Source organism: Crocodylus siamensis, chromosome 12 (assembly GCF_052110815.1).
Source record: "Crocodylus siamensis isolate JL-2025a chromosome 12, ASM5211081v1, whole genome shotgun sequence".
Classification (NCBI taxonomy): domain Eukaryota; kingdom Metazoa; phylum Chordata; order Crocodylia; family Crocodylidae; genus Crocodylus; species Crocodylus siamensis.
In genome coordinates, this window is record NC_143406.1 from 45640027 (window position 1) to 45663408 (window position 23382).

The 23382-nt window shown below is 50.7% G+C and overlaps 1 protein-coding gene across 4 annotated transcripts; it reads left to right on the top strand.

The window, feature by feature from the left end:
* Nucleotides 1-4520: 4520 nt before the first annotated feature.
* On the top strand, nucleotides 4521-21533 carry NT5M (5',3'-nucleotidase, mitochondrial). 4 transcript variants are annotated; one of them, XM_090024222.1, is made up of 7 exons: nucleotides 4521-5308; nucleotides 9903-10003; nucleotides 10614-10674; nucleotides 11387-11501; nucleotides 12337-14211; nucleotides 16016-16423; nucleotides 16821-21528. In XM_090024222.1, the coding sequence occupies exons 1-5, from the start codon at nucleotides 4604-4606 to the stop codon at nucleotides 12492-12494; spliced, it is 1140 nt and encodes a 379-aa protein (XP_089880348.1). In that variant the 5' UTR covers nucleotides 4521-4603; the 3' UTR covers nucleotides 12495-14211; nucleotides 16016-16423; nucleotides 16821-21528. The 4 variants fall into 4 exon arrangements, with proteins under 4 accessions (XP_089880348.1, XP_089880346.1, XP_089880347.1 ...); XM_090024220.1 differs by having other exon boundaries at nucleotides 16016-21526; XM_090024223.1 differs by having other exon boundaries at nucleotides 4526-5236; nucleotides 16016-21525.
* Nucleotides 21534-23382: the final 1849 nt, after the last annotated feature.

Sequence of the window (23382 nt, forward strand, 5' to 3'; positions counted from 1 at the left end):
GACCATGGGAGAGGCATTATACTTTCCTGTACCCCAGTGGTTCTTTTTGTAAAAGAAAAATAATAATGTTGTCCTTTGAAAAGAATGGTAGCGTCCAAAGATGAAAGTATAGAAGTGAACTATGGAAGTGCAAAGTATCAGTATGGCCAGCAATTGATATATCTCACCCCACTTGCCAATGTTAGCAGCTGCCTAATCTTTGTCGCTCATGCACCTTTAACAGCTTAATCCTTCCAACTGTCATCTTTCGGTATTCGTTTTTGATTATGAACCACAATGCATGCGCTCTTCGTGGTTGATTGGTACTGTGTCTGTCAGCAATGCAGCCTTACACATTCGTTTCCTCTCTGAATAGACTAACCTAAAACATCCCAAATGCAGGGGGGCTGGACCCGATGATCTTGTAAGGTCCCTTCCAGCCCCTAACATCTATGAATCCACCTTCTGCATATGTACAAACCGCAGCTAGCTAAAAGAAAAAAAACTCTTTTCAGAACTCATTGTATGAGAATTTGCTTTGGGAAACAAAGTGAAAGGGAGCAGGTTTTTATTATAACTACGAAATTCCTTCCCTCTCTACCTAGGTAACTTATTTAAAATCTTTCCATGGTGAAATAATATTTTAATTTCCATAAAGCCCTGTAGCCCAGAGGATCTAAAAGTAAGGTAAATTGTTATACATATAAGTAAGAACCATGTATATTCCATGAAGCTTGCTAGAATATACTGAAAAATCTCTTTACATGTTCACAGGTTTACAGATGAGAGCAGTGTTTCATGACAGTTTTCTCTTCTCAGGTCTGTGAAAACACTAAAGGAACATGGTCCTTCCACAAAGAATTAGGCATTCTGTATCCAAGGAATAAACTCTCAGCTTGAGTCTCAAGACCAAATTAAAATCAGCATTAATGTCTATCGATGACTGTGTCTGGATTCCCCATATTTCTGCATCCACTTACAGCACCATTGTTTTGAAACTTAGTTCTCATTTATGGGCTAAGAGCTGATAAACTCGTTGAAGGGTGTAATGTTGTAATATAAAGCCCCAGTGCTTCACGTGTCTGAGGTTCAGGAAATTGTGGTTGCTCCATTAAAACCACTGATATCCTTTCTGTACAACAGATAGTGTTTGAAGACTACAGCAGGTTACATTAGCCAGGATGAGCATAGTCCTGCCTATTAGCCCCCTTGCATACTTTTAATTCTCCCAGTCGTTCCAATAAATCAGGACCCACATGAGGAGCAGTCCTGCTTCATACGGGTCAGCATCAGACGGTAACTGCAACTCCTGTTTCCTTTTTCAGTTTTTGTTTTTTCAAGAACATTTCTGTGATAGTTTAGCACCGATAAAAACTGCTACCCTGACAGTCCTGAGCTCAGGAAATCCTCTGCCCATAGAAGATACAACAGAAGTATCCATACTGGAAGCCTTCCTGCTGGATGCAATACCTACCATCCATATGCTTAGCCATGACTTGTATGAATTCTGGCTTCATAAATTGTTGTGTGCTGTTAATACTTAGCTTCTTTGCTGTCACTAATGGTGACAATTAGGGCCAGCTCTGGTGATGGTACATATTAATTATATGGACACTTATCTTCTGAGAACTGGAATGAGAGCCATCCAACATATATCATTGACAATGGCTTTTGCTGACCTGACCAGCTTCAAACCAGCATATTAAAAAGGGTCTAAGGCTCATCACTAGTCCATCCTGACACTTAAGTTCCACCTGTATCCCTCATGCTGGCTGAAAGCCATGGAAAGTTTTTTCAGGTTTGGCAGTTTTTGCTAAAAGTCCTTTTTAAAGCCATACACTTTGTCAGACAACAGCTTCACTCATATTAGCCTGGAGCATTAGAAACATATGCAGTTTAAGTCTCTGCACCCCAACCCCATATTCTAGCAGTAATCACAAAGTGGGTGTTGTCCTGCCCTGCAAATGAAATCATCTATCTACTCTCCAAATTAAAATATATACTTTACAACTCAGTTTGCATCCAACACATTTTATATGACAAAAATGCTTTATTTTTTACTGTACCCCAAAGCCATCTGGTGGGTACAACAGAAGTTGGAAGTATATAACAGTATTATTATAAATTTGGATTACTTTTGATGAATGATTATTAGAATAAGGATTAATGATAATTAGCGAGGAGTTAGTTAGGGTACTTCTGGAGAGGCTGGACGTGTTCAAGTCCGCTGGTCCGGACGATCTTCACCCTAGGGTTCTACAGGAACTGGCCGAGGTCATTGCGGGACCCCTGGCACGGCTCTATGAGCACTCGTGGTGCTCTGGCGAGGTGCCGGAGGACTGGAAGAGGGCCAATGTGGTCCCTATCTTCAAAAAGGGAAAAAAAGAGGACCCAGGAAATTACAGGCCAGTTAGTCTTACCTCAATCCCAGGTAAGCTCTTTGAAAAAATTATCCTGGCACACATCCAGGAGGGCCTTGTGGGGGAATGCATGCTCAGGGGCAACCAACATGGGTTCATCAGTGGCAGGTCTTGTCAGACCAACCTGGTGGCCTTTTACAATCAGGTCACCAAATCATTAGACGCAGGGGTTGCTGTGGATGTAGTCTTTCTGGACTTCCGGAAGGCTTTCGACACTGTCTCTCACCCTGTCCTCATCAAAAAGCTGGGAGACTGTGGTGTCGATGCCCACACGGTCAAATGGGTCGCCAACTGGTTGGAGGGCCGCACCCAGAGGGTGGTAGTGGATGGGTTCTTCTCGACCTGGAAGGACGTGGGCAGTGGGGTTCCGCAGGGCTCGGTCCTCGGGCCCGCACTGTTCAACATCTTCATCGGTGACTTGGATGAGGGGGTAGAAAGCACCCTGTTCAAGTTTGCTGATGACACTAAGATGTGGGGGGATGTGGGTGCACTACAAGGGTGCAATAGGCTACAAGCTGACCTTGACAGGTTGCAACGGTGGGCGGATGAGAATAGGATGGGGTTTAACACTGATAAGTGCAAGGTGTTGCACATGGGGAGGAAGAACTGGCACCACACTTACAGGTTGGGGAACTCCCCTCTTGCCAGCACGGAGACGGAAAAGGATCTTGGAGTTGTCATTGACTCCACGATGAACATGGGCCAGCAGTGTGGGGAGGCAGTCAAGAAGGCCAACCGTACCCTGTCATGCATCCACAGATGCATCTCGAGCAGGTCCAGGGAGGTGATCCTCCCCCTCTGTGCGGCACTGGTCAGGCCGCAGCTGGAGTACTGCGTCCAGTTCTGGGCGCCACACTTCAAGAGGGACGTGGACGATATGGAAAGAGTCTAGAGGAGGGCCACTCGTATGATCAGGGGTCAGCAGGGCAGGCCTTATGAGGAGAGGCTATGGGACCTGAACCTGTTTAGCCTCCACAAGAGAAGGTTAAGGGGGGACCTTGTGGCCTGCTACAAACTGGTCAGGGGGGATCAGCAGGTATTAGGGGAGTCCCTGTTCCCCCGTGCGCTGCCAGGAGTGACCAGGAATAACGGTCACAAGCTGGCGGAGGGTAGGTTTAGATTAGATATTAGGAGGCGCTACTTCACAGGCAGGGTGGCTAGGGCCTGGAACCGGCTTCCAGGGGAAGTGGTGCAGGCTCCTAGCCTGGGGATTTTTAAAAGGAAGTTAGATGAGCACCTTGCCGGAGTCATCTGACCCCATTGCTCTTTCCTGCCAAGGCAGGGGGTCGGACTAGATGATCTGCCTGGGTCCCTTCCGACTCTAGCTACTATGAAACTATGAGAAGATTTGGAGAGAATCCTTTACACAAACAAGTTTGTGTCAACTGGATCCTGCGTGTGCCTCAGACAGGCGAGAAGAGTTTTTAGAGCATGTGAGGCAACTTGGTGCTTATAAGCAGAGCTGGGACCATGTCATGGGAAATACTGAAGAGTAAGATTTGGTCTTTCCACATCACCATCTCCAGATTTTGGGGATGCTCAGGCGGGGATCAAACTGTTGCTAGCCCTGTTCCAGAGCCCACCGTGCTCTAGCTCTGTTTAGTTTGGCAGATCTACCAAGATCCCAGCCACAGTGAGTGTCATTTGTCATGACGTGGGGGTAAAGACAGATAGAGTATACTACGATGACTAGATAGTAGGGATTCAGTAATCTGAATACCAATTATCTTCCCAACCATTTAATCCAAACAGGATGCAGGACAAGCATGAGATACACATGAGAGCAACCGTGGCTGAAAGGAAGAGAATGGTTTTGGTGACTGAGAGCAAGGCTGAAATAACCACCACCTTGGAAAAGGTTGCATATCAGTTATGTATTACAAACATAGCTGTTTGCTTAATATGTACATATTAAAACACAAACATTATACATGTTTCATGAGCCAAACGCTGATTTGACGCTCCCCAAATAGTCTGGATAATCAACGCTCCGCTGCAGTGGTTCTGGGTTTGTACAGGATGGTTTGGATAGGGATGGTCCTGCCTCAGGCAGGAGTTGGACTGGATGACCCCTTGCAGCCCCCCTTCCCTCTCCCGCTCTGACTCCCTCTTTTTCGACCCAAGCCCCCCCTTGATAGACTTACGCCTAAAAATGCCAGCCCTTAGTTGCTGCTGCTTGGTTTTTGTTTACAGAGCATAGCCTGATGCTCCTCCTGCAAAGACCCCAGGAAGCCCAGATCGGGGGGAGGCTGGTAACCCGGCAGCTTCCTATTTGCACCCCTCCCGGCCGCGGCACCCCCGCAGGGGTCTCGGCGGCCGGCCCCGCGCCGCTCCCCCGCACCACGCGGCCGCAGCCGCGCAGCGGGCAGGGGCGGGCGCGGACGGCTCGTGCCGCGGGAAGGCGGCGCCTGCCAAGCCCGCCCGGGCCGTGGGAGGAGGAACCGCGGGCCATCGGCTGTGCACCCCGCCTGCTCCCGCACCAGGATCCGAAACGCACTGCACCCCTGCCCCCGGGCTGCAGCTCGCCCAGCCCTGGCCCCAATGCCCTCGCCGCCATGGTCCCGCTCAGCAGCTTCTTGCACCTGCAGGGCAGGCGCTGCGGGCCCTTTGCGGCCCTGGGGCTGGGCCGGGCCCCGCCCCGCAGGCCCCGGTCGTGCGGGGCTGGCCGCAGGCCGCTGCGGGTGCTGGTGGACATGGACGGGGTGCTCGCCGACTTCGAAGGCGGATTCCTGAAGAAGTTCCGGGCCAGGTACCCAGACACCCCCTACATTACCCTGGAGGACCGCAGGGGCTTCTGGGTGTCGGAGCAGTACGGGCGCCTGAGAGCCGAGCTGAGTGTGAGTCTGGGGCTTCTTGCCGCCGCCGCCGCGGCCCCCGGGCTTCCCGCCGCCTGTCAGGCAGGGACCGAGGTTCGCCGTTTGCCTGTACAGCGCCTGGCGCCGTGTTTGGGGTTCGTCTGGTACCGGGGCGGGAGGGGGTGCTGGGGCGCAGTTTTCTACGTGACTTTTTTCTCCAGGACCCAAGCAGTACCTCTGTGCCGGTCCGTCCTGTACCCGCGTTTCGGATCTGTTAAAGCAGCTGGTTGTAAGAATCCACCGGCGTTTGAGCCACGTTTTCCTGCCTGGTATCGCTTGCAGTGCTGGCTGGTTTAACGCAGGGAAAAGCACAGGGGCTGTTTTACTCCTCAGCAGCAAGAGCAGGCACGTACAGCTTCAGCAAGGTTGAAAGCTGGCCAAAGTGATCCGTGTTTCAAAACGGAGCTATTTGAAACAGAAACATTGTGAGAGCTCCGAAACGTTAATTTTGGCTGCCTTGATCATTGGACACACAAAGCCATTATAGTGCCTGAAAAGGTAGCAGGGCAGAGTGTGTGTCTGGGTTGGGGATATGATAATTACTGGGCACGTCTCCACGTTCATTAATGCACCTTAGATACTGCACATTAAGTTTAGTACTTGTTTAATAAAGTACTAACTAAATGCACAGTAACTAGAGTTACTGTCCAGTAGCACCAGCACATGGTTATTTTGTGATGCTTACTGCACATTAGCCTAATAACACTGTACAGTAGACTATTACCATGGGTTTTAACCACCAGGCTACTGAGCAGTGTTATTAGGGTAATGCGCAGTAAGCATCTCGTGTAGACAAGCTCACTGTGTTTAAAACTGTGACTGTTTTGTGTGTCTGCGCTATCCCACAATAAGTGGAAGCTAAACCACAGTAGGTTGGCATCTGTTTCATGGTATAAGCTGTGCTGGGTTAAAAATTTCACTTACTGTGGAATAGGAGTGACCACATGAAAAGGTTAGAAAGGATTGGCTGAGAGAGCCGTAATGAGTGGTAAGTCCCCTCTTCTGAAAGCAGCATCATTTTGTCTGTATGCATCCTTTCTCCTTTAAAGCTAAAGCTAGAAACACTACTTGTATTGTTTATGTGGCCTCATATCTGCAGAAACTTGATTCCTGCCCAAACTGTTAATGGTCTTATTTTGAAGTTTACAGTCATAGTCCTAGAGAAAGCTTGACCTGGGCTAAGGTGTTTAAAACAAAGAAAAACACTCCTGTCTCTGATGGCATACGTGATTGCCGAGCAGGGGACCAATGTAGGCCCTAGGTGGTCTTTGCTCAGTGAAACCCATGCTGAATGCAAAGGGCTGAAGGAACAAGGAGAGGGTTTGTTGTCTTTATAGCTGAAAAGCCACCCTGGAACTGGTGAGACAGTAGAAGAAAGCCACCTCTGTTAGGACAAGGCTGATCCTAAGAGTATGGCAAGGGTGATGTATACATTGCAAAATAATGCATGATTTCTCCTAGATCTTAGCACATCCCTTGAACCTAGGCTTTCAGGGTCTGGATGGTATTGGATTACTGTGCACCAATCATATTAATACGTCATCCCTGTGATACCTCCAAACTTTTGGGGTGAAAGTCCAACCTTGCCCACATCAATGGTAAACCTCCTTCTGACTTCACTAGAGCCAAGATTTCACCCCTGGTTTCAGATTGCATCTAGCTGATAGGGGAGAAGAGTCTCACTCTGTGCGATTTGGTGGAAACAGCTTTCCTTTGTCCATGAGAGAGTTTCAACCTCGTCTGTCCAGGAAGGGATGGACCCTCCAGCATCTTGAGACTTAAACCTCTCTTGGTCAAAGCACTAGGTCCAGTATGTTGGATACAACCTGCCTGGGCATTGGTGATCTGGCAGGGCTTTTTCCTGAATCTGGGCTCATATTCAGTCCCCTCCAACCCAACCACAAGACGTCTTTTCACTTCACTGGGAGCAGAATTCGACGTTAAGCCTCCAGGACAGAAAAGTACTTAAGCACATGCAGAAAGTTAAGCACCTGTTTAAATGCTTTGTTGGCTCAGGGCCTCTCTCCTCAAATGCCTGCTGTAGAAATATGTTTTATTCCTTTTTTTTTATTTTAAATTTCCCACTGGTGCAATCCAGCATAATTTGAGCTGCAATGTATTGGATTGTACTTCAGCCATCTGGTACCGTGACTGCTCTTCTCACATACAAAGAATTCTTTGCAGCTCCTAAGAGTTTGCACTGCAGCACATTTTATTTTCTTAACCTGCGTTAAGATGTAGGAGAAGGCTTTTTTTTTTTCAAACCACTAATGCTGCACGTGTGTATTCCTGCCCCTGCAGCTAAAAGGAGTGATGAGATTTGCTTTGTAGTGCTTGCTGCCTTTGAACTGGGTGTGTGCGGTCCTTTCTCATTGCAGGTGTTTATCTGTAAGACGCTGGACTTGGCTTTGGCATTCTTCTGTACAGAGTGATGAATGCACAGGGCAGTAGGGGGAACAGGGCTGGGTGCGGAGCAGGCTGTCCTGGACAGCTACACCCCTCCTCACCCACGTGTAAGGAGGCAGGAGCGGCCCACATGAGCATCAGGCAAAGCCTTGGCCCTGGAGCCCCCAGTATAGCTGCTTCCAGGTGTGCTGCAGGTTGCTGCTTGCTGAGAGCAAGGGAGAGCTGGGAGGCAGAACATGCGTCTTAAGTGTCTGACTCTGCCTTCTGGATGGCTCCAGGGACACTGGATCATTGTTTGGGGTTTGTGGCAGAGCCACGACTGAGCCCTGAAGCAGAATTCAACCTTCTCTTGCTCCTTCCCTGTTTAACCCATTATGGAAAAGTCCAGTATCTTGCCTTTGTTCCCTTTCATCATAGGGTCTAGGTCAAAGCAAAACAGCTCAGTAACAATCTGGATACAATCATCCATGAGGATGAAGGCAGGGGTATGGCGCAAGTAAACTGCAGTATTCTTCACACCCCGTAAGGGGCCAAAGGGAGCAGAGGGAGAGCAGTGGGTCAGGCAGCTCCTACATAAGCCTTGACTATGAGAGCTTAAAGCTACTGTTGTCCTCCAGCCAAGGGGAGAAGGAAAGGTGCTCGAGATCAGCACAGATCCCTCATGGCATAGCTGCCTTCCCAGTCTGCCAAGGCTGCTACTACATCATTTGAAAGGGTTGTGACGTGGCGACACAGTCGTTCCCTCTGTCTGCAGCTCAGCTTGCTGCCGTCGCAACCATCTCAGCCCCTCTTGGTAACTAAGCTTGGATCGCTGTGCACGGGCCATCCTGAGAGCTCGGTGCTGGGCTTGGCTTGTGTGTTCCCAGCCAGGTGCCTGAATCCTGTTCAGCATAGAGCCAAATGGCTCTGGAACAGGTGTGATTCTGGGGCTTGGAGCAGCACGTTGCAAACGTCCTCTGAGTTTACCAACTCCAGTGAGTGGGGACGAGGAGACCCCCAGGGAAAGTAAGTCCCCACAAAGGGCAAGCCAGAAGTGTTACAATAGAGGCTTCCCCCTTTTATGAGCATAGAGGCACCAAAGGCTGCTTTCCTGCACAGGTAGGGGCTGCAAGCAATTCAAGGCAATGCAAGGAATTGCAGGTGCACTAGACACACAAGTTGCCCATTACAGGCAGCACATGAACTCGGGTGTCTCTTGTCCCAGTTTCTTGGTTCTGTGTGATCTCTGTGTGTTGCCTTCCTTAGTCCTCTCTTCATACCAAGCAGTTTTCCCCAGTGGTGTTAGCCCTGCTGATCAAGATGTCTAATATTTCACATCCCTTCTCTGTGAGACACTGCCCTATCGTGTGCCGGTCGCCTGCTAGACCTTGCTCAGGGCTCCCTGTGGTTAGAAAGTTGATGCTCCTCTCGCAACCTCGTCCTACAGGGGGAGCTTTGGATACTACTGGCCATTCCCTCATAGGGATTGGACACATCACACTTTTATACCAGTGTAATCAGTCTTTACAACAGCATAAACAAGGAGAGGACAGGTGAGGGACAACCCCTACGCTGCTTCAACGTACTTGAATCTGGTGTGGCATCATCCTGGGAAAAATCAGGGGTAAAACTATACCTACCAGTATAAGTTCCTTTGCTGCATGTGTCTGCAGCTCTCCCAGAATAGTTTTTTTTCAGGCAAATAAACTGTTGCTTACTCCACCAAACAGCCAGTCACTGTAATAGCATTTACTGTGAGCTGCTACCCTAGTATAACTGGCTGGCTGTCCACTCTGGACACTGATATAATTGACACTGGTGTACAAAACCAATATACATTATGTGGGTGTTAATGCATCTTGTGTCTTAGAGACCAAGAGAGACTCAGGTTATGAAGCTCAGCTGCTGCTGCTGACTTTGACTGGATGGGGAGAAACTAAGCCCTGGCCTAGCCCCTCTATTCTTTATCTTGTGATAGCCCTTAGAAACCTCAACTTGGGCTAGGGCTTCCCTGAGCTTGGCGCTGTAGACACTAGACAAAAATCAAGTCATGCGAGAGACAACAAAGGGGAGCTCAAGAAAACAATGAAGCAATACATGTCATGCTTGTCACTGCTTGCCATGGAAGGCACTGATTTCGGCCTACCCTACCCAGCCTCTGCAATACTTAAACCAAATGAAGGGGGTTTTGTGAGGCAAAAGAAAGGAGGGACAAAATGGCAGGAGGCACCATTCAGTAACCAGCTTATGTTCCCTTTTGCAGGAGAAAGCAATAAGCATATGGGAATCAAAGAATTTCTTCATCGAGCTGGATCCACTCCCAGGCGCTGTGGAAGCTGTGAAGCAGATGGCCAATATGGAGAAGTAGGTACACAGCTGTATGGTGGGGAGGGGGTGCTGGTTGCAGCAGTGTGGGCAGCCCCTGGAGTCCTGGCTGATTGATCCTGAGGGCTTGTCTGCACTGCCTCCATGCTGGGCTGGTCCCTGGGAGCAAGGCAATGGCATGCCAGTCAGCCTGCCTCATTTCTGGGAGTTGGTAGTAATGCATGGTGCCCGCTTCATGGTGGCATTCTTGGACAGGGCTCAGGGGCACAGTAGACACAACCCGAGATGAACGTACTAGGATCTCCATGCAGATTGTGCTCCAATCCAGTTAATCCTGGTTGCCAACTCCTTTTGTTCCTGCAGTTGTGGGGTTTTGTTCGTAGGCCAAGGCTGTGCTGCTTTGAGCTTTTGGGAGAGTACCTTTCAGGAGCCAAATATACACACACAACTCGGGGCAGAGTATTGAGTGCACACACACACAACTCGGGGCAGAGTATTGAGTGCACACACACACAACTCGGGGCAGAGTATTGAGCGCACACTAGGCTGCTGGACAGCTTGGCAGCCGTGGTGCTATGGATCAATACAGCCAGGGTCACACAGTCAATTTTTCCACCCAACCATGTTCTCCCTCTGTGTTTTTTGGCAGCACTGATGTGTTCATCTGTACAAGTCCAATCAAGATGTACCGTTATTGCCCTTATGAGAAGGTAACCAGTGAGTTCTGGGATAAGGTGGGGAGGGTAAATTCAGAGGAGGGGGTGGGTGGGGCAGGAAGGTGGTGACTGGCATGCAAAATCTCCTGCTATGTAACAACCGGCAGGGAACCTGCAGCTGGAACAGGGGTTGTAGGAAGGAGAATTTTGGAGGGTGACATTAGTACGCTTTTGGGAAGCTCTGTGTGCTCAGGGCAGTGTGCGGTAGCACTGAGCACCTTGCACCATGTATCCAGGATGCCCTGGGGAGCATGCCCAACCCACTCACTCCTGCTCCACAAGCACCAAATCCTGCATGAAGCAGTGGAGCTGCCTTAGTGAGGCACTGCATATGCAACGATACGCCCTTCAGAGAGAGCACAGAAGGGTGCTGGGCCTGTGCTCTGGGCTTTTGCAACAAAAGTCCAGGTGTCCTTGCATTTGGATGCGCATGCGTGTGTAAAATACCAGCCCTCACTGAAGGATAAAACAGGTTTTAGATTGCTGCAAGCAGGAGTGAGATAAAATCTAAGGAAAACATGCAAGGTTTATACAAAAGGCCACATGAGCAGGGTTAAATACATATGGCTCCAAGGAGGGTGCTGTATTGTGGCTGCCCTCCACTGCTGATCCTTGTTGCCAGTGGACAAGGGCTGTGCAGGCTGCAGTGGAAAGCTCCTGGGCCACCCTGGGCTGCTACTCTGACCACTCTGCCTTTCATTTCCAGTATGCATGGGTGGAGAAGCATTTTGGCCAAGAATTTCTGGAGCAGATTGTTCTTACCCGTGATAAAACCGTGGTCTCTGCTGACCTCCTCATAGACGACAGACCGGATATAACAGGTAAGGGAGATTCCATCCGATAATGATCACTGTGGGCTGTGTCTAGGGCAGGCTGGGGTGAGAGTCAGGGGGTTTTCCTTATTTCTCCTGGTTGAGACTGAATGTGTCAGGGACCTCAGGGCAGTGTGCTGCCAGCTTGATAATGGTGTTATTTGGGGCTGATATTATTAAGCAAAAACTACTGAAACCTCCTGGCATCAAATGCCAGTTAGAACTGGAGACTGGGACTGGAATTTCCCAGCATCTGGGAGGAGGTTGGTTTAACCCGAGGTTAAGAGGGTCTGGTGGGGACACTCACATCCAGAGCTGGTTCCCTCCCAAGCCAGGGTGAGTAGGATCAGCCTAGTGGATGGAGCACTGAGCTGGGATCCAGGAGGCCGGGGTGCAGTGCTTGGCCACTTCGTACGAGTTCTTTTATCATGCTCATCTGCACAGTATCTGAGCACCTTGCTATAGAGGCAGTGGGACTAATGCTGCTTGTGACCTTGCTCACTCAGCCCCTGCTCCCATGTGTGGGCTCAGACAAGTCATTTAATCTCCCCATAACCTCCATTTTGCCCTAGCTGTGAATGAATGTAGTCCTTCCCTCCACATGCAGGTGGAGCGGGGTTAGGGATAAACACGTCTGGTAACTGAGAATCATGCATGTCTGTGTGGCAGGCCGCAACAGTAATCAAAGAGGCGGTGTGTGTTCAGCCATTGCTAATGAAATCCTAGACCCGTGAAAGTCCAGTGCCAGCATAAAGACCCTGTGCAGGGCACAGAACCCCCTAGCTAGGTCACGGTGGAGCCTGGAGACCCTTGTCTGAGTTGCTCTGCTCTTCCCATCTTTCAGGTGCTGAGCCGAACCCCAGCTGGGAGCATATCCTCTTCACAGCTTGTCACAACAAGCACCTGCAGTTGAAACCCCCCAGCAGGAGGCTTCACTCGTGGACCGACAACTGGCGGGCAGTCCTGGACAGCAAACGGGCAGCGCGCAGCCAGTTCATTTAAAGCAAGAGCGGTTTGTGGTTGTCCGTCATCAGGCTGCCCTTGGTTCCTCCCTGGGCAGTCTGTGGCATCCAGCTGGAAGCTGAAAATCACAGGGAGGCACCACCCCCTGCAGAAGCAGTCCGTGAGAAGAGGGGATGGTTACTGCCATCTGGGTCCCTGTGAACAGGACTGAACAACAATTGTATCTGATAAGCTAAAAGCCACTGAGCCATGTGCAGCTGTTGTGGAAGGGGAAGGCCCTTGGAGGGACACTGAGCCCCTGCTTTTTGGTTATTGGGTGTGCTCCTCACACCTGCTTCTGTGATATCTGTGGTGTCTGCTGTGAGGTCCGCTGTGTGGCTGACTGAGGCACCTGCTGCTCAGCCTGTGACCTGAAGTCCCACGGACTTGCTTAACTGTGCCAATGAGCTGAAATCCCCTCTGCCTACCGTGCTGCTGGGGCCTGGACCGGCAGCCAGCTCTGTCTTAGCACTTATCCCAGGCCTATCCTCCAGAATGCAGGGGAAGAGTTTTTCCCTCTCTCACCTCCCCACGAGACTGGTTTTTCACTCCTTGGCTTGCCTGCTGTCACCCCTCCAAGGAGATCATCTCCAGGCAGTATATGGAGTGGATGGTCTCTCTTTTAGAGTTGTGAATGGGCTGACTGGGACGGCCTCCCAGGACCCTTGTTATTAAAGAAAATCCTCAGGGTTTGGGCAGTGACTCCCTGCCAGCCAAGACTCTGCCTAGCCCACCAATAGATGCCAAGGGAATGCCCTCCTCAGAGGTTTACTGTGCAGCCTTGCCAGCTCTCTGCCCTCCTAGAGAGGTAGGAACATCTGAAAACATGCAGCACAGAAGACTAAAAATGGCAAACATCTGGGAAGGATCAGCCTTCAAAGCTGGCAGGCTGTAGGCAGACCCCATGTTCTGGCTCAGCTGTGATCTGTGTGGCATCTGACAAGCTACATCCATGTCAAGGCCAGGGACCCATATGATCAGACTGCAGGGAGACTGGCTCTGGAGGAAAGGTATAAACAGTGACAGCTTCAGGATCTGGGGGACGGGGTGACCCTGAAACTTCAAAACATCTTACTGCACTGCATGGAAGTAGCCTGACCTCAGCATGACCTGTTTTCCATCCTTATTGCACATGACAGTCATGCCCAGCCTTCAATTGCCCTGCAGTCTGGGTTGGTGAAAAACCAAGCTCCTATGACAGGCGGTGATATGACTCCAGGCACTGGGGACCTGCTGCAACCACTGCTGCTCCAGAGGCCTAAAACTGGTTTGGACATGACCCCAGAAGCACCCTTGTAACAAAGGGGTCTGCAGACAACCTGTACATTCGCCAATGGCCACCCTGGGGCTGAGGAAAGTAATCAGAGCTCCATCCCTGGTCAGGATTATGCACATCCTCATTCACACTAGGGGAGAAGCTAATCGGTCCCAAGATTGATTTCCCCAGGAGACAGAGGTTCCCCAAGCCCTTCACTAGCTTGAAGTCACCTATGGGCTACTGCTTCCCTTTCCTCCTGTGAATTTTCAGGCTCTTCTTCCCACTCAGCGCCTGATAAGACACTGGCAGTTCTTGTGGTGTGCTCCATTACTGGGAAACATCAAGACAGCTGTTAACTCCAGATGGCAGCCCCCTGAGACGGCCCAGCCCGTTTTATAATGACTGGCATATCTCTTGCAGATGTTCTGCACAGAAGGGTTCATCATAGCCCACAGGCCAGTAAGTGTCTCTGTCAACCTATTAAGCCTTCAATTACCAAAGCATGGTGTGTCTGTACATTGAAGTGCATGGTCTAAAGCATCTCCCCTGTTTTTGCCCCATACCCAAAGAGATCTCATGGGAAAACTCGGGCTTCAACCTCTTGCTATCTGAAAGGTTGATCATGAATTAAGAAGAGGGTCAGAGACATGGGGCACTCGCCTGCCAGTGGCACAAGCTGCACGGTGGCTGAAGGTTCATGCTTTCCAGCCTGGGTCAAGGATGCAATTAATGCACTGACTCTCACATGCTTTAACATTGGCACCATTGAGCCTGGGTATTTTGGCAGCTGCCAGGAGGAAAGGGAGTTGGATGAGGGAAGAAGGCATAACAAATCCTCCGTCAATGGCACTGGGAAAGAGCAATGTCTTCCTTGTTTGATCAAGTCTGGATGCAAAGTTTGGCTTGTAGGGATGGACAAGATAATTGAAGAGACAGGTGGGCCAGGTAGGCATGGATGAGTGAGAGTAGTGGAGTCTTGACAGCCTGAGCCCAGGGAAGTGACCAAGCCTTTCAAAAAATGTTTTGTAGGAAAGAATAATTAAAGGCATGGAGGGAGATGGAAAATGGGATCAAGCACAACATCTACAATAAAGGCAGATTGTGCCACGTTAACCTGATAGTTAGCTCTGATATCGGCATTTGTGGACACAAGTAGATGTAATCTGTCTGGACCTCAGGAAAGCATTTGCTACAGTGCCTCTTGGGAGATGGGGAATTAAGTTGGTAAAGATAGAGTTTAGTAGATTTGTAAAGAGGGCAGAGAACTGGTCAAGGGGAGACCTCAGTGGGCAGCGAAGAAAGGGGAAGTGTTAGGCTGGAGGAAGGTTATTAGTGGAGATCATCAAGGATTGGTCTTAGGACCAACATCGTTTAATACTGTCATTAATGACCTTGGCAGAGAAAAGTAGATGTGTGCAAATGGAATTTGCTGATGATAGAAAGATTGTTCTATCCTAGGGAGATGACCTTGAAGACAGTAGTAATAGAAGTGGAATGAAATTCAGTTGCACAAAATGCAAGGTCTAGAGTCCAGACTCCCATGACTTTGTGATGTATTGCAGCATACCCCAAATGCTCTCGCAGCCCTCTGGCACCAGTCCTGATAGCTGAGGCAGGGTGGAGTCCCAGACCTTCCCAAAACGCCCTTGTACAAAACGGTGGATGCTAAGACCAGCGTAGTTGGCCCCAAGGTTGGATGGGCTGGTACCAGGTTAGCGGCAGCTGTCAGGCGCAGGTCAGAGGCTGGTTCCACTGGACAGGGGTGTCTGTCTGCACCATAGGTGGGCATACTAAACTTCAGCTAGCTTTTATTTTGAATCCAGGAGCAGACTGGAAAGAGCATTTAAATTCACACATTATGGAGGAGACCTCGTGCTGTCAACAGCGTAATTCATGGTCCGGCAGCTTGTAATTATGTTAGTTAAATGAAGAGGATCCCATGTCAAGAGCAGTGAATTAGGCTGAATTACAGCTCCTGTTCAGAATTCCTAATGGCCAGTCAGGGTCAATTAATCCCCCCATCATCAAAGACTCAGGTGCAAGTTGCCAGGGCCCAGCTCGTCTGAAGGTTGGGCCTCGGGGCTGAAGTGGGTTGTCACAATCAGAGTCACTCTTGGGCTACAGCATCTTTCAAGGAAGCAGGGCCTGCAAAACTCAGACCTCATTCCTACTACCCTCCACCCAAAGCAGTCCCTGATATTTTCCTTCCACAATGAAAACAGCCATAGGAAGGCTCTGAATGCACTGTGTTCCTCTTCCTCAGACCCAGGCAAATACAAGGAACCCACTTCCAACGAAGCCAGCGAATAAACCCCGTCTCCAGAGAGCTGCAGAAGACCGGACTTGTGCTGGTGCAGTCTTGCATTCCCCCGGGGGCACCAGACAGCAGAGCAACCTCACGTCACCACAAGAAGGTCAGGTGGGTTTACTGCCTGGCGGACAGCAGGACCTAGATGAATGCAGGACAACTCAGCGTGAAACGTGCAGAAACCCTCCTCGTGGATAACTTGCAACCCGCTGCCAGGCAGTAGCACTACAGGCCAGACCAGCTGGAGATTGAGAAGACCTGTTCGAACATCCATGGCCAGGCCCCGCAAGGAAGTTACAGCCCCTACCTCAGCAGGGAAGATCTCAGATATCCCACAGCTGGAGCCCTGTGTCTCAACCCCAGGTCTGTTTGATCACTGCCCTGTGGCTCCCTGCTGGAGACGAGCACCAAGCAGAGAGTTGCAGAGCAGATTCTGTTTGGGAGAGGAGCTTAAATGATTTCCTTTGATGTCGTTTTGCTCTGCAGCGGTTGTTCTGTTCTGCAGTCTGAGCACAGATTTCTATTCCCAAGGCACATGGGCACTGCCTCCCAAAAGGGACCACAGTCTCTGGCTTTTAGCATACTGCACTTGGTCTTCTTGCCCCTATAAGAATCATGGCCCCCCTTGGGCAATGAGCAGAAGCTGTGGGTTCCCCGGTACTGCCAGCGTAAGGACAGCTGTGAACAGAGCCAGGTGCTTGCAAACCCTTGTTCTTTGGCTGCGGTCCCACTGTTGAGTTTCTGTCTCTCCTTAACACAGGAGACCACTTCAGAGGACAACAGCTGTGAACAGCCAGTCAAAGCCTACAGCCACTCTGCAAGCCAACAAGCGGTTTCAGTGATAACCATGCAGCTGGTGAGACCTCCAGAAGCGGGAGGTTGCACTGAACAAAATGGTACTTCGTAACCTGTGCCTTCCCTCAGTGAATAACTGGGAAAGCTCCCCCCGGGTCACGTCCGAGGACACACGGATGGTCCCTGGGAGCCATGAGAGCTCTCATAGTGGGGTCCACGATTACCTGAGAGGCATGTGCTCCAGATGGGAAGGGCTTTTTAATTGTAAGCTACCGTGCTTGTGGGGAGCTGACTGACACAGAAGCCATGTGGGATGCACTAAGATGCAGCCAAGTGTCACTTTGCCTTCAAGGCCTGTAACTGTGGAGCTAAAAGATGTTGCCTCAGAATTGCCGAACAAGGTGCACAGTGCTGGATCAGGCCGAGCAGCCAATCTGAAGAGCCAGCCTGCAAACAAGGCCAGGTGGCACCCATGGACTGCAGCCTCGGACTCCATTCCTGCTGGCTTGGCATGACATTTTGTCAGGGCACTGTTTAAACGTTGCTGTGTCCTCCCTCGCATTCTCTGCCAAGCCTCTTGGGGGGGAGGACAGAGCTAATGAGAAGTTCCAGCTATCGCAGCTGCTTCCTCCATACCTTCTGTCCTCCCCCGGAGACTGGGCTGGACATTGTGAGGGACTTGGCTCTCTCACTGGCTGGCATTTTTTTTCCCCTCCTTTTAAGGGCATGCCGTCAGTCGTCAAATCAGCGAAGCTCATTCAAGCAGCTTCTCTTTCATGGTGTCTGCCCTCGAAAATTGAGCAAGGTTTCCATGCTGTCTTACTTAACACGCACAAGTAACTGCCTATAAGCTGAACTGTTTGGGTCAGATTCGCAGCTGGTGTCAGCCATCCTTTTTCCAGTGACTTCAGGGAATCTCAGCCAGTTTAGGTTTGCTCAGGATCTGTCCCTTCAAATCCCCAAATTGCTTTGCTGCTCCACTGAGATGCATAGAAGCTTCTTTTTCCTTATTTTTAAATTTCATCTTCCTCCCCTCTCCTCCCCCCCGCCTTTAAAAAGCCGCAGATCCACACAGTAGCATTGCAATAAGGCTCTTTTCTGCTTTTCATCTGGATTACGTGAAATGGGGTTTGGGTTGTGCAATTTAATATCCATGGCTCTGTACTCAGTGTCACGAAGGAGAGATTTTTACCCCTGTGGCTCAGGGTTAGCTGGGAGATGAGTATTGTAGCACCCCCTACACACCACACTCCCTATGAAGAGACATAGAGCCGGGAGGCCTCTGTGATTTTCTGTTCAGCCTCTTGCAAATATTGCTCTCAGTAAATAAAGCAGTAAAATCCCTGTAGATCATCACCAGGTAGAAAACCAATAGGCAGGCAGGAAGAGATGGATCATATACCAGGGAGGTCTTATTGGTGCTGTCTCCTGATGATATTGTGGAGCTGGGAGCTAGGGCTGTCTGGGGTTTCGTGTCATGCCCATCGCCAGGAGAGCTGTCCGAGTACCTCCGCCACAGACTTGCCGTGTGCCATCAAGCAAGTCATTCCTCCCTTCTGTGCCGCAGACTCCTCCATGCAATTGGGACAATACCACTTACCTCACAGCCGTTGTGAGGGTTAGACACACAGTGTCAAGCACCTTGAGCCGCAGGTGGGCTGTATTCTGCAATTTCCTCCTATCGGAGCGGCACCTCTGTAGTAGACAGGAATCAGGCTGGGACAGGAAGAAAAGCAGAAGCAAGGGGAGCGCTCCCTCCGGGCTTCCTGCTCGGTGTTCCCCGTGTTGGGAAGAGTTGGGTCTCACTCCATGTGGAGGGCCTCCCCGGCATCAAAGCCACGAGCATCCTGGGCACTTAACAGCCTCCCCACTGACTGTCTCAGCAGTGACAACCTTTTCCCTGGCAGCTGGCAGCCAGGATTACAGTGGTAACTCAAAGGAAGCACACAGCACCACGGCTGAAATATATTTGCCCCTGGGCTCGCCATGCAGCACTAAATTCACTTTAATGAGAGAATGACGTTTTATTTTTTCTACTCCTAATAGAATATGACAAGTTCTGGCCCAGCTCTGTAGTTTAAGCTGGAGAAGCTTGTCCCTGGCTAGTACAGGGGCTCAGTTATAACCAACCAGCCTGAGCCCAAGGGCTTGATTCTCCTCTCACTTGTGTCAGGAGTGTCCCCTGACCTTAGAGGAGCTGCCCCAGGACAAAGCAGCAGATGGCAGGACCGAGCCCCAGGACCCTGCTTTTCCTGATGTACATCGCTGTAGCCGGTGGAGTGAGGCTGTATTAGGTAAACACCGCTAGCCTAGCAGCTTGACCCTATGGCAGGGCCTGCGTGCCAGAGAGCTGTGCCGGTGCCTTGTCCTAGGGATGTTGTATGCTCCACAGGGCTCACGAGGTTAACCAAAGAGCTTTGGGTTTGTTTCTTGAGCTGGGGCATGTGAGCAATTACATTGTTGAAGATGGATTGGAGAATGGATGTCTGGAAAGAGCTTGTCTTTGTTTGTGAATGGATGCATGTCTTTGTCGATGTGCTGCAGAACAGTGCACACAATAAACATTTATACGTCACTGACTCAGGCGTGTCTATCAACCCAGTGGATTTATGGGACCGCTTAAGATGCAAAAGTCCCAATAAGGCCTTATCTGCACTACAGTATTGAGCGCGTCCCCAGCCAGTGGTAGCAGACCCCTCCAGGCAGCCAGCAGAGTCCCTCCACCCCTGACACGTGGCCAGCAGCTGGCAGAAGGCACGGGAGACACCCCCAGGGCTGGGGCTCTTTGGGTCCTACAGGGATACAAATGATAAAATAACAAGAACTGGAAATCTGCTTGGCAGCTGCCTGGGATGAGGGGACTTAGCCAGGACGATTGCCCTGTTGTCACCAGAAGGGCGCTGCTATGCCTGGGGAATACCTTGCTCCCCTACTTGCTCCTATGTGATCCTGCTGCTGCCTTGATGCGGTGAGGACTAGAGGGATTTCTTGATCTCCTTTCCTGGATCCCTCCTCTGAGAGCTGATCCTCCCAAGTCCTGCTATTTGAACCATGACTTACTCCTGTGTCAAGTGGGTGCAAAGGGCTAGTGGCAGTTTCTACCTACTGAGCACTGGTGGAAGTCACCATACCAGGGAAGTGAAGTCTGGCATCCAAAAAATGTCACACATCTTTCCCCAGGAGGTGGCACTGTGACACCAAGCTGAATATTGGGTAGACTGCAAGTAGTGCTGTTATCCAGACTCCATTGAATTGCCTGTGCTAACCAGGCAGGGACTTCAGGGGCATTCACAGCAGCACCTTTACTCAAGATTTCCCAGGTTTTAATGCAGCCTGTTTCTTAGAGCAAGCATCTGGCTTGTACACTGCAACTACACTGTTTTCACCAGGTCAGGATCAGGGGATCCACTCAGCTCCTCCCTATGGCTCAGAAATGCAGATTCCACCTGTTTTACCACTGAAGGCAGGTGACAGGATTCTGGTCCTCCCCATAGCCAGAGTCTGTGGGATGGGAAGTAGCACTGCTATGAAACAGCTGAAGGCAAGGCATGCCGAAGGATGCTTCCCCTGCTGAAAGTGGAAGAAGATACAGTTGTCCACGGTGCTGTGAGACTGGGGCATCCGTATAACCCACGCCCCAAAACTCTCTGGAGACATTAAACAGGATCTTCATGTCACCAACACCACATGTGCCCTTTCCACAAGCTGATTTATCTGTCCATCCAGCAGCTTGGAAGGCCCACCAGGAGCATAGCATGCCATGCTATCATATGTAAAACATGCTTGCTACATGCTTACTCATTAATAGCTTTTTGGCCTTGCCTTTGGATGAAACAGCTCTTTGTCTCTTTCCGTGCAAGGCAGGAAATGCCAGGGTGTGCAAAGGAGACAGGGGAGACAGAAATGAGACACAGCTGGAGGAGGAGGGAATGTGAGTGAAGACAATATAATCACGCAAAGCAATGAGCAGCTGCGATGTAACAGCTGCCCTCCACGCAGCGCATCCTCTGCTTGGTGACAGATTCCTGGATCCAGAGCAACGTGCCCACGGCTGCCAGGAACAAGGCCCTGTGGCGCTGAGTTCTCACGAAGAGAAGCGAAAAGGGCACGGTGAGTCACTGCAAAATAAGCAAGGATGAAAGCCAGCCTGTGAAGTTCTGACCATCCTTGGCCATATATCCCAGGGGCACCGGCTGACTCAGACGTAACCTCTTCCCTGCGCCCTGAGGAGGAGGATTAGCATGGTTCACCCTTTACCGAGGAATATCGTTCTGGCTGAATCCTCAACTGTCCATGAAGTGCAAGGTCGCCATGAATTGTTCTCTGTAGCATCTCCTCGGTCAGATCTCTGCAACGAGAGGCTGTGCTCTCACCTCATTGCCCTGGGTCAAATGTGACCATGGAGAGGGCCTGACCCTCACATGGGGCCATCCAGAAGGTCTCTGCCATTCATGTAAACTGGTGTGCAGGCCATTGGAAGGGCAGCTTCATCACCTGGTGCCGCTCAAATGTCCACGAGGGGGAGCTGCGTGACCACGAGTAACAGCATGGAGGCTGCTTTGGTCCCACAAGATGCCTGTGATAGTCTCCAAGGGATGGGGAAGCACTTTCTGCCAACACTCCCCATGTCCTCAGAGGGGAGCTCCCAGCACACGGCTCATGAGATCTCTCGGGGAACAGGGGCTGGGCAAGGGCACCCCCTTTTCTACATCCAACTTTGGATGGGGAAAGGGTCTAGGCACTCACAACCCCCCCCCCCCCCCCCCCCGGAGAGTCTCAGCAACCACCAAACTATGGGTAGAGACCCCAATACTCTAGCCACAGTGATAAGGCATTTCCAAGGTTCCCACAACAGACACTGCTGGTCCCAGCATCCCTCCCATCTAGCAAGATCGTAAGTGCAATCGTTGTAACTGGCAGTGCTTTGATCCTTTGTTGCCCCTTCCCCAGGGATCTTGGAGTGCTTTGCATACCTGAACAAGCCTAATCTGAAAGCAGGACAAGCCAGAAGTTACAGCAACACGATGCTATGTTTCCTATGGATCCCAGTACCAGCCTGACAAGTGCTGCTGGGACAACAGCCTGGCTTGAGAATGCCTCCCAAGCCCTGTGCACTCAGGAAGCAGGTAACTATTGCTACCTCCATGACACCTCTCCTAGTCTTCCCCAGGAGGGGCTGAGAAGGACCCCAGCTTTAGCTCTATTGCCCTAGCTCCACGATTCTCCATCAGGGTGCTGCAGCAATCCTAGGTGCTGAGATCCTTTCGTGGGTGCTGTGGTACAGTGGGGTGTGCAAACACCTACACATGATTCACAAGATAACCCAGAGATACTAAATAGGAATTGATGGTGTCAAAAATGTTCTGACCTGGGGTCTTTCTGAGAAGAATTGCTCTGTTATTTCTCCATAGTCAAAGAAGGGAATGCTAAGAGCCGGCATTTTCTAAGGGGTGCCTTGAGCCTAAAATGGTTGGGACCACTCCTCTAGATACTTTACTCCAGTGGGATCCCACCACCTCTGTCCATGGGCTGTTTATGACAGTCAGTCCATGAGGTCTGCACTCTGAGGGCAAAAGCTTCGGTATTATAGTCACCGAGTGGCCAGATGCCTCTGTTATCAGTACTAATACACACAGGATGGTGCCCACATTGCTTGCCAGGGGAGGTGTAAACACGAAGGCTCAGTCAGCTGTAACTGTTGATACCAACCACTGGTTGCTGACCCACTCGGAGATCCCCAGAAACAGCCCAAAACAAAAACACCGAGCCAGCCACTCTGCCAAGAATTAATGAGCCGTGCAGTCAGCTCAAAGGCCGCCGGGCTCATGCTTTGGCATTGCACCAAGGAGGGCAGGCTTGAAAGGTGGTGAAGTCCACTGAGGACACCAGGACAATGAGTTCAGCAGAGTGAGAAGCTGGTAAACACCAGCTCCAGGTGGGATGGAGATAAGTTTGGGCCTGAGAGGAGAGGAGGTGGGAGGCTGGTGCCAAAGGCAAACAGAAGCCAAAGCTGGTTTTCTCAGAGACCAGTAGAAGGCCTTCCATGGGTGCCAGCAGGCATTGGGTGCTGCCTCTGGAGGAGGTGCATGGGCACGGGGTGGCTTTCCAAGGTTCACACTGAATAGGTTACTGGAAGAACTTTGGGGAGTATGTCGGTGATGATCCCCGTTATAAGCAGGTGCTTGATGGTTGACTGGTTGGTTGCATAAAAGCCTCAAGGCAAGCTATGATTTTGATTTGGGCAGGTGCTTTCCAAACACCTCCTCCCTGTCCCTGCTCTGAAGCACTTGCAGCTAGAGAGGGCGAGAGCACACAGGAGGGGAGGACTGATGGTCAAGGGAGCGATGCATTGTCCTCCCCTCCTAAAATCAACCTGCAAACAACCCTGAGACCCAGACATGGCCTGGCATTTCCATGGCTCCCAGCAACAGCTGCTGCTGGTCCCAGCATCCCTCCCAGCCAACAAGATCAGCCCACTAGCTTTTCCTTGTCCACAGCATTACAGACCTGGGTCTTGAACAGGGCCT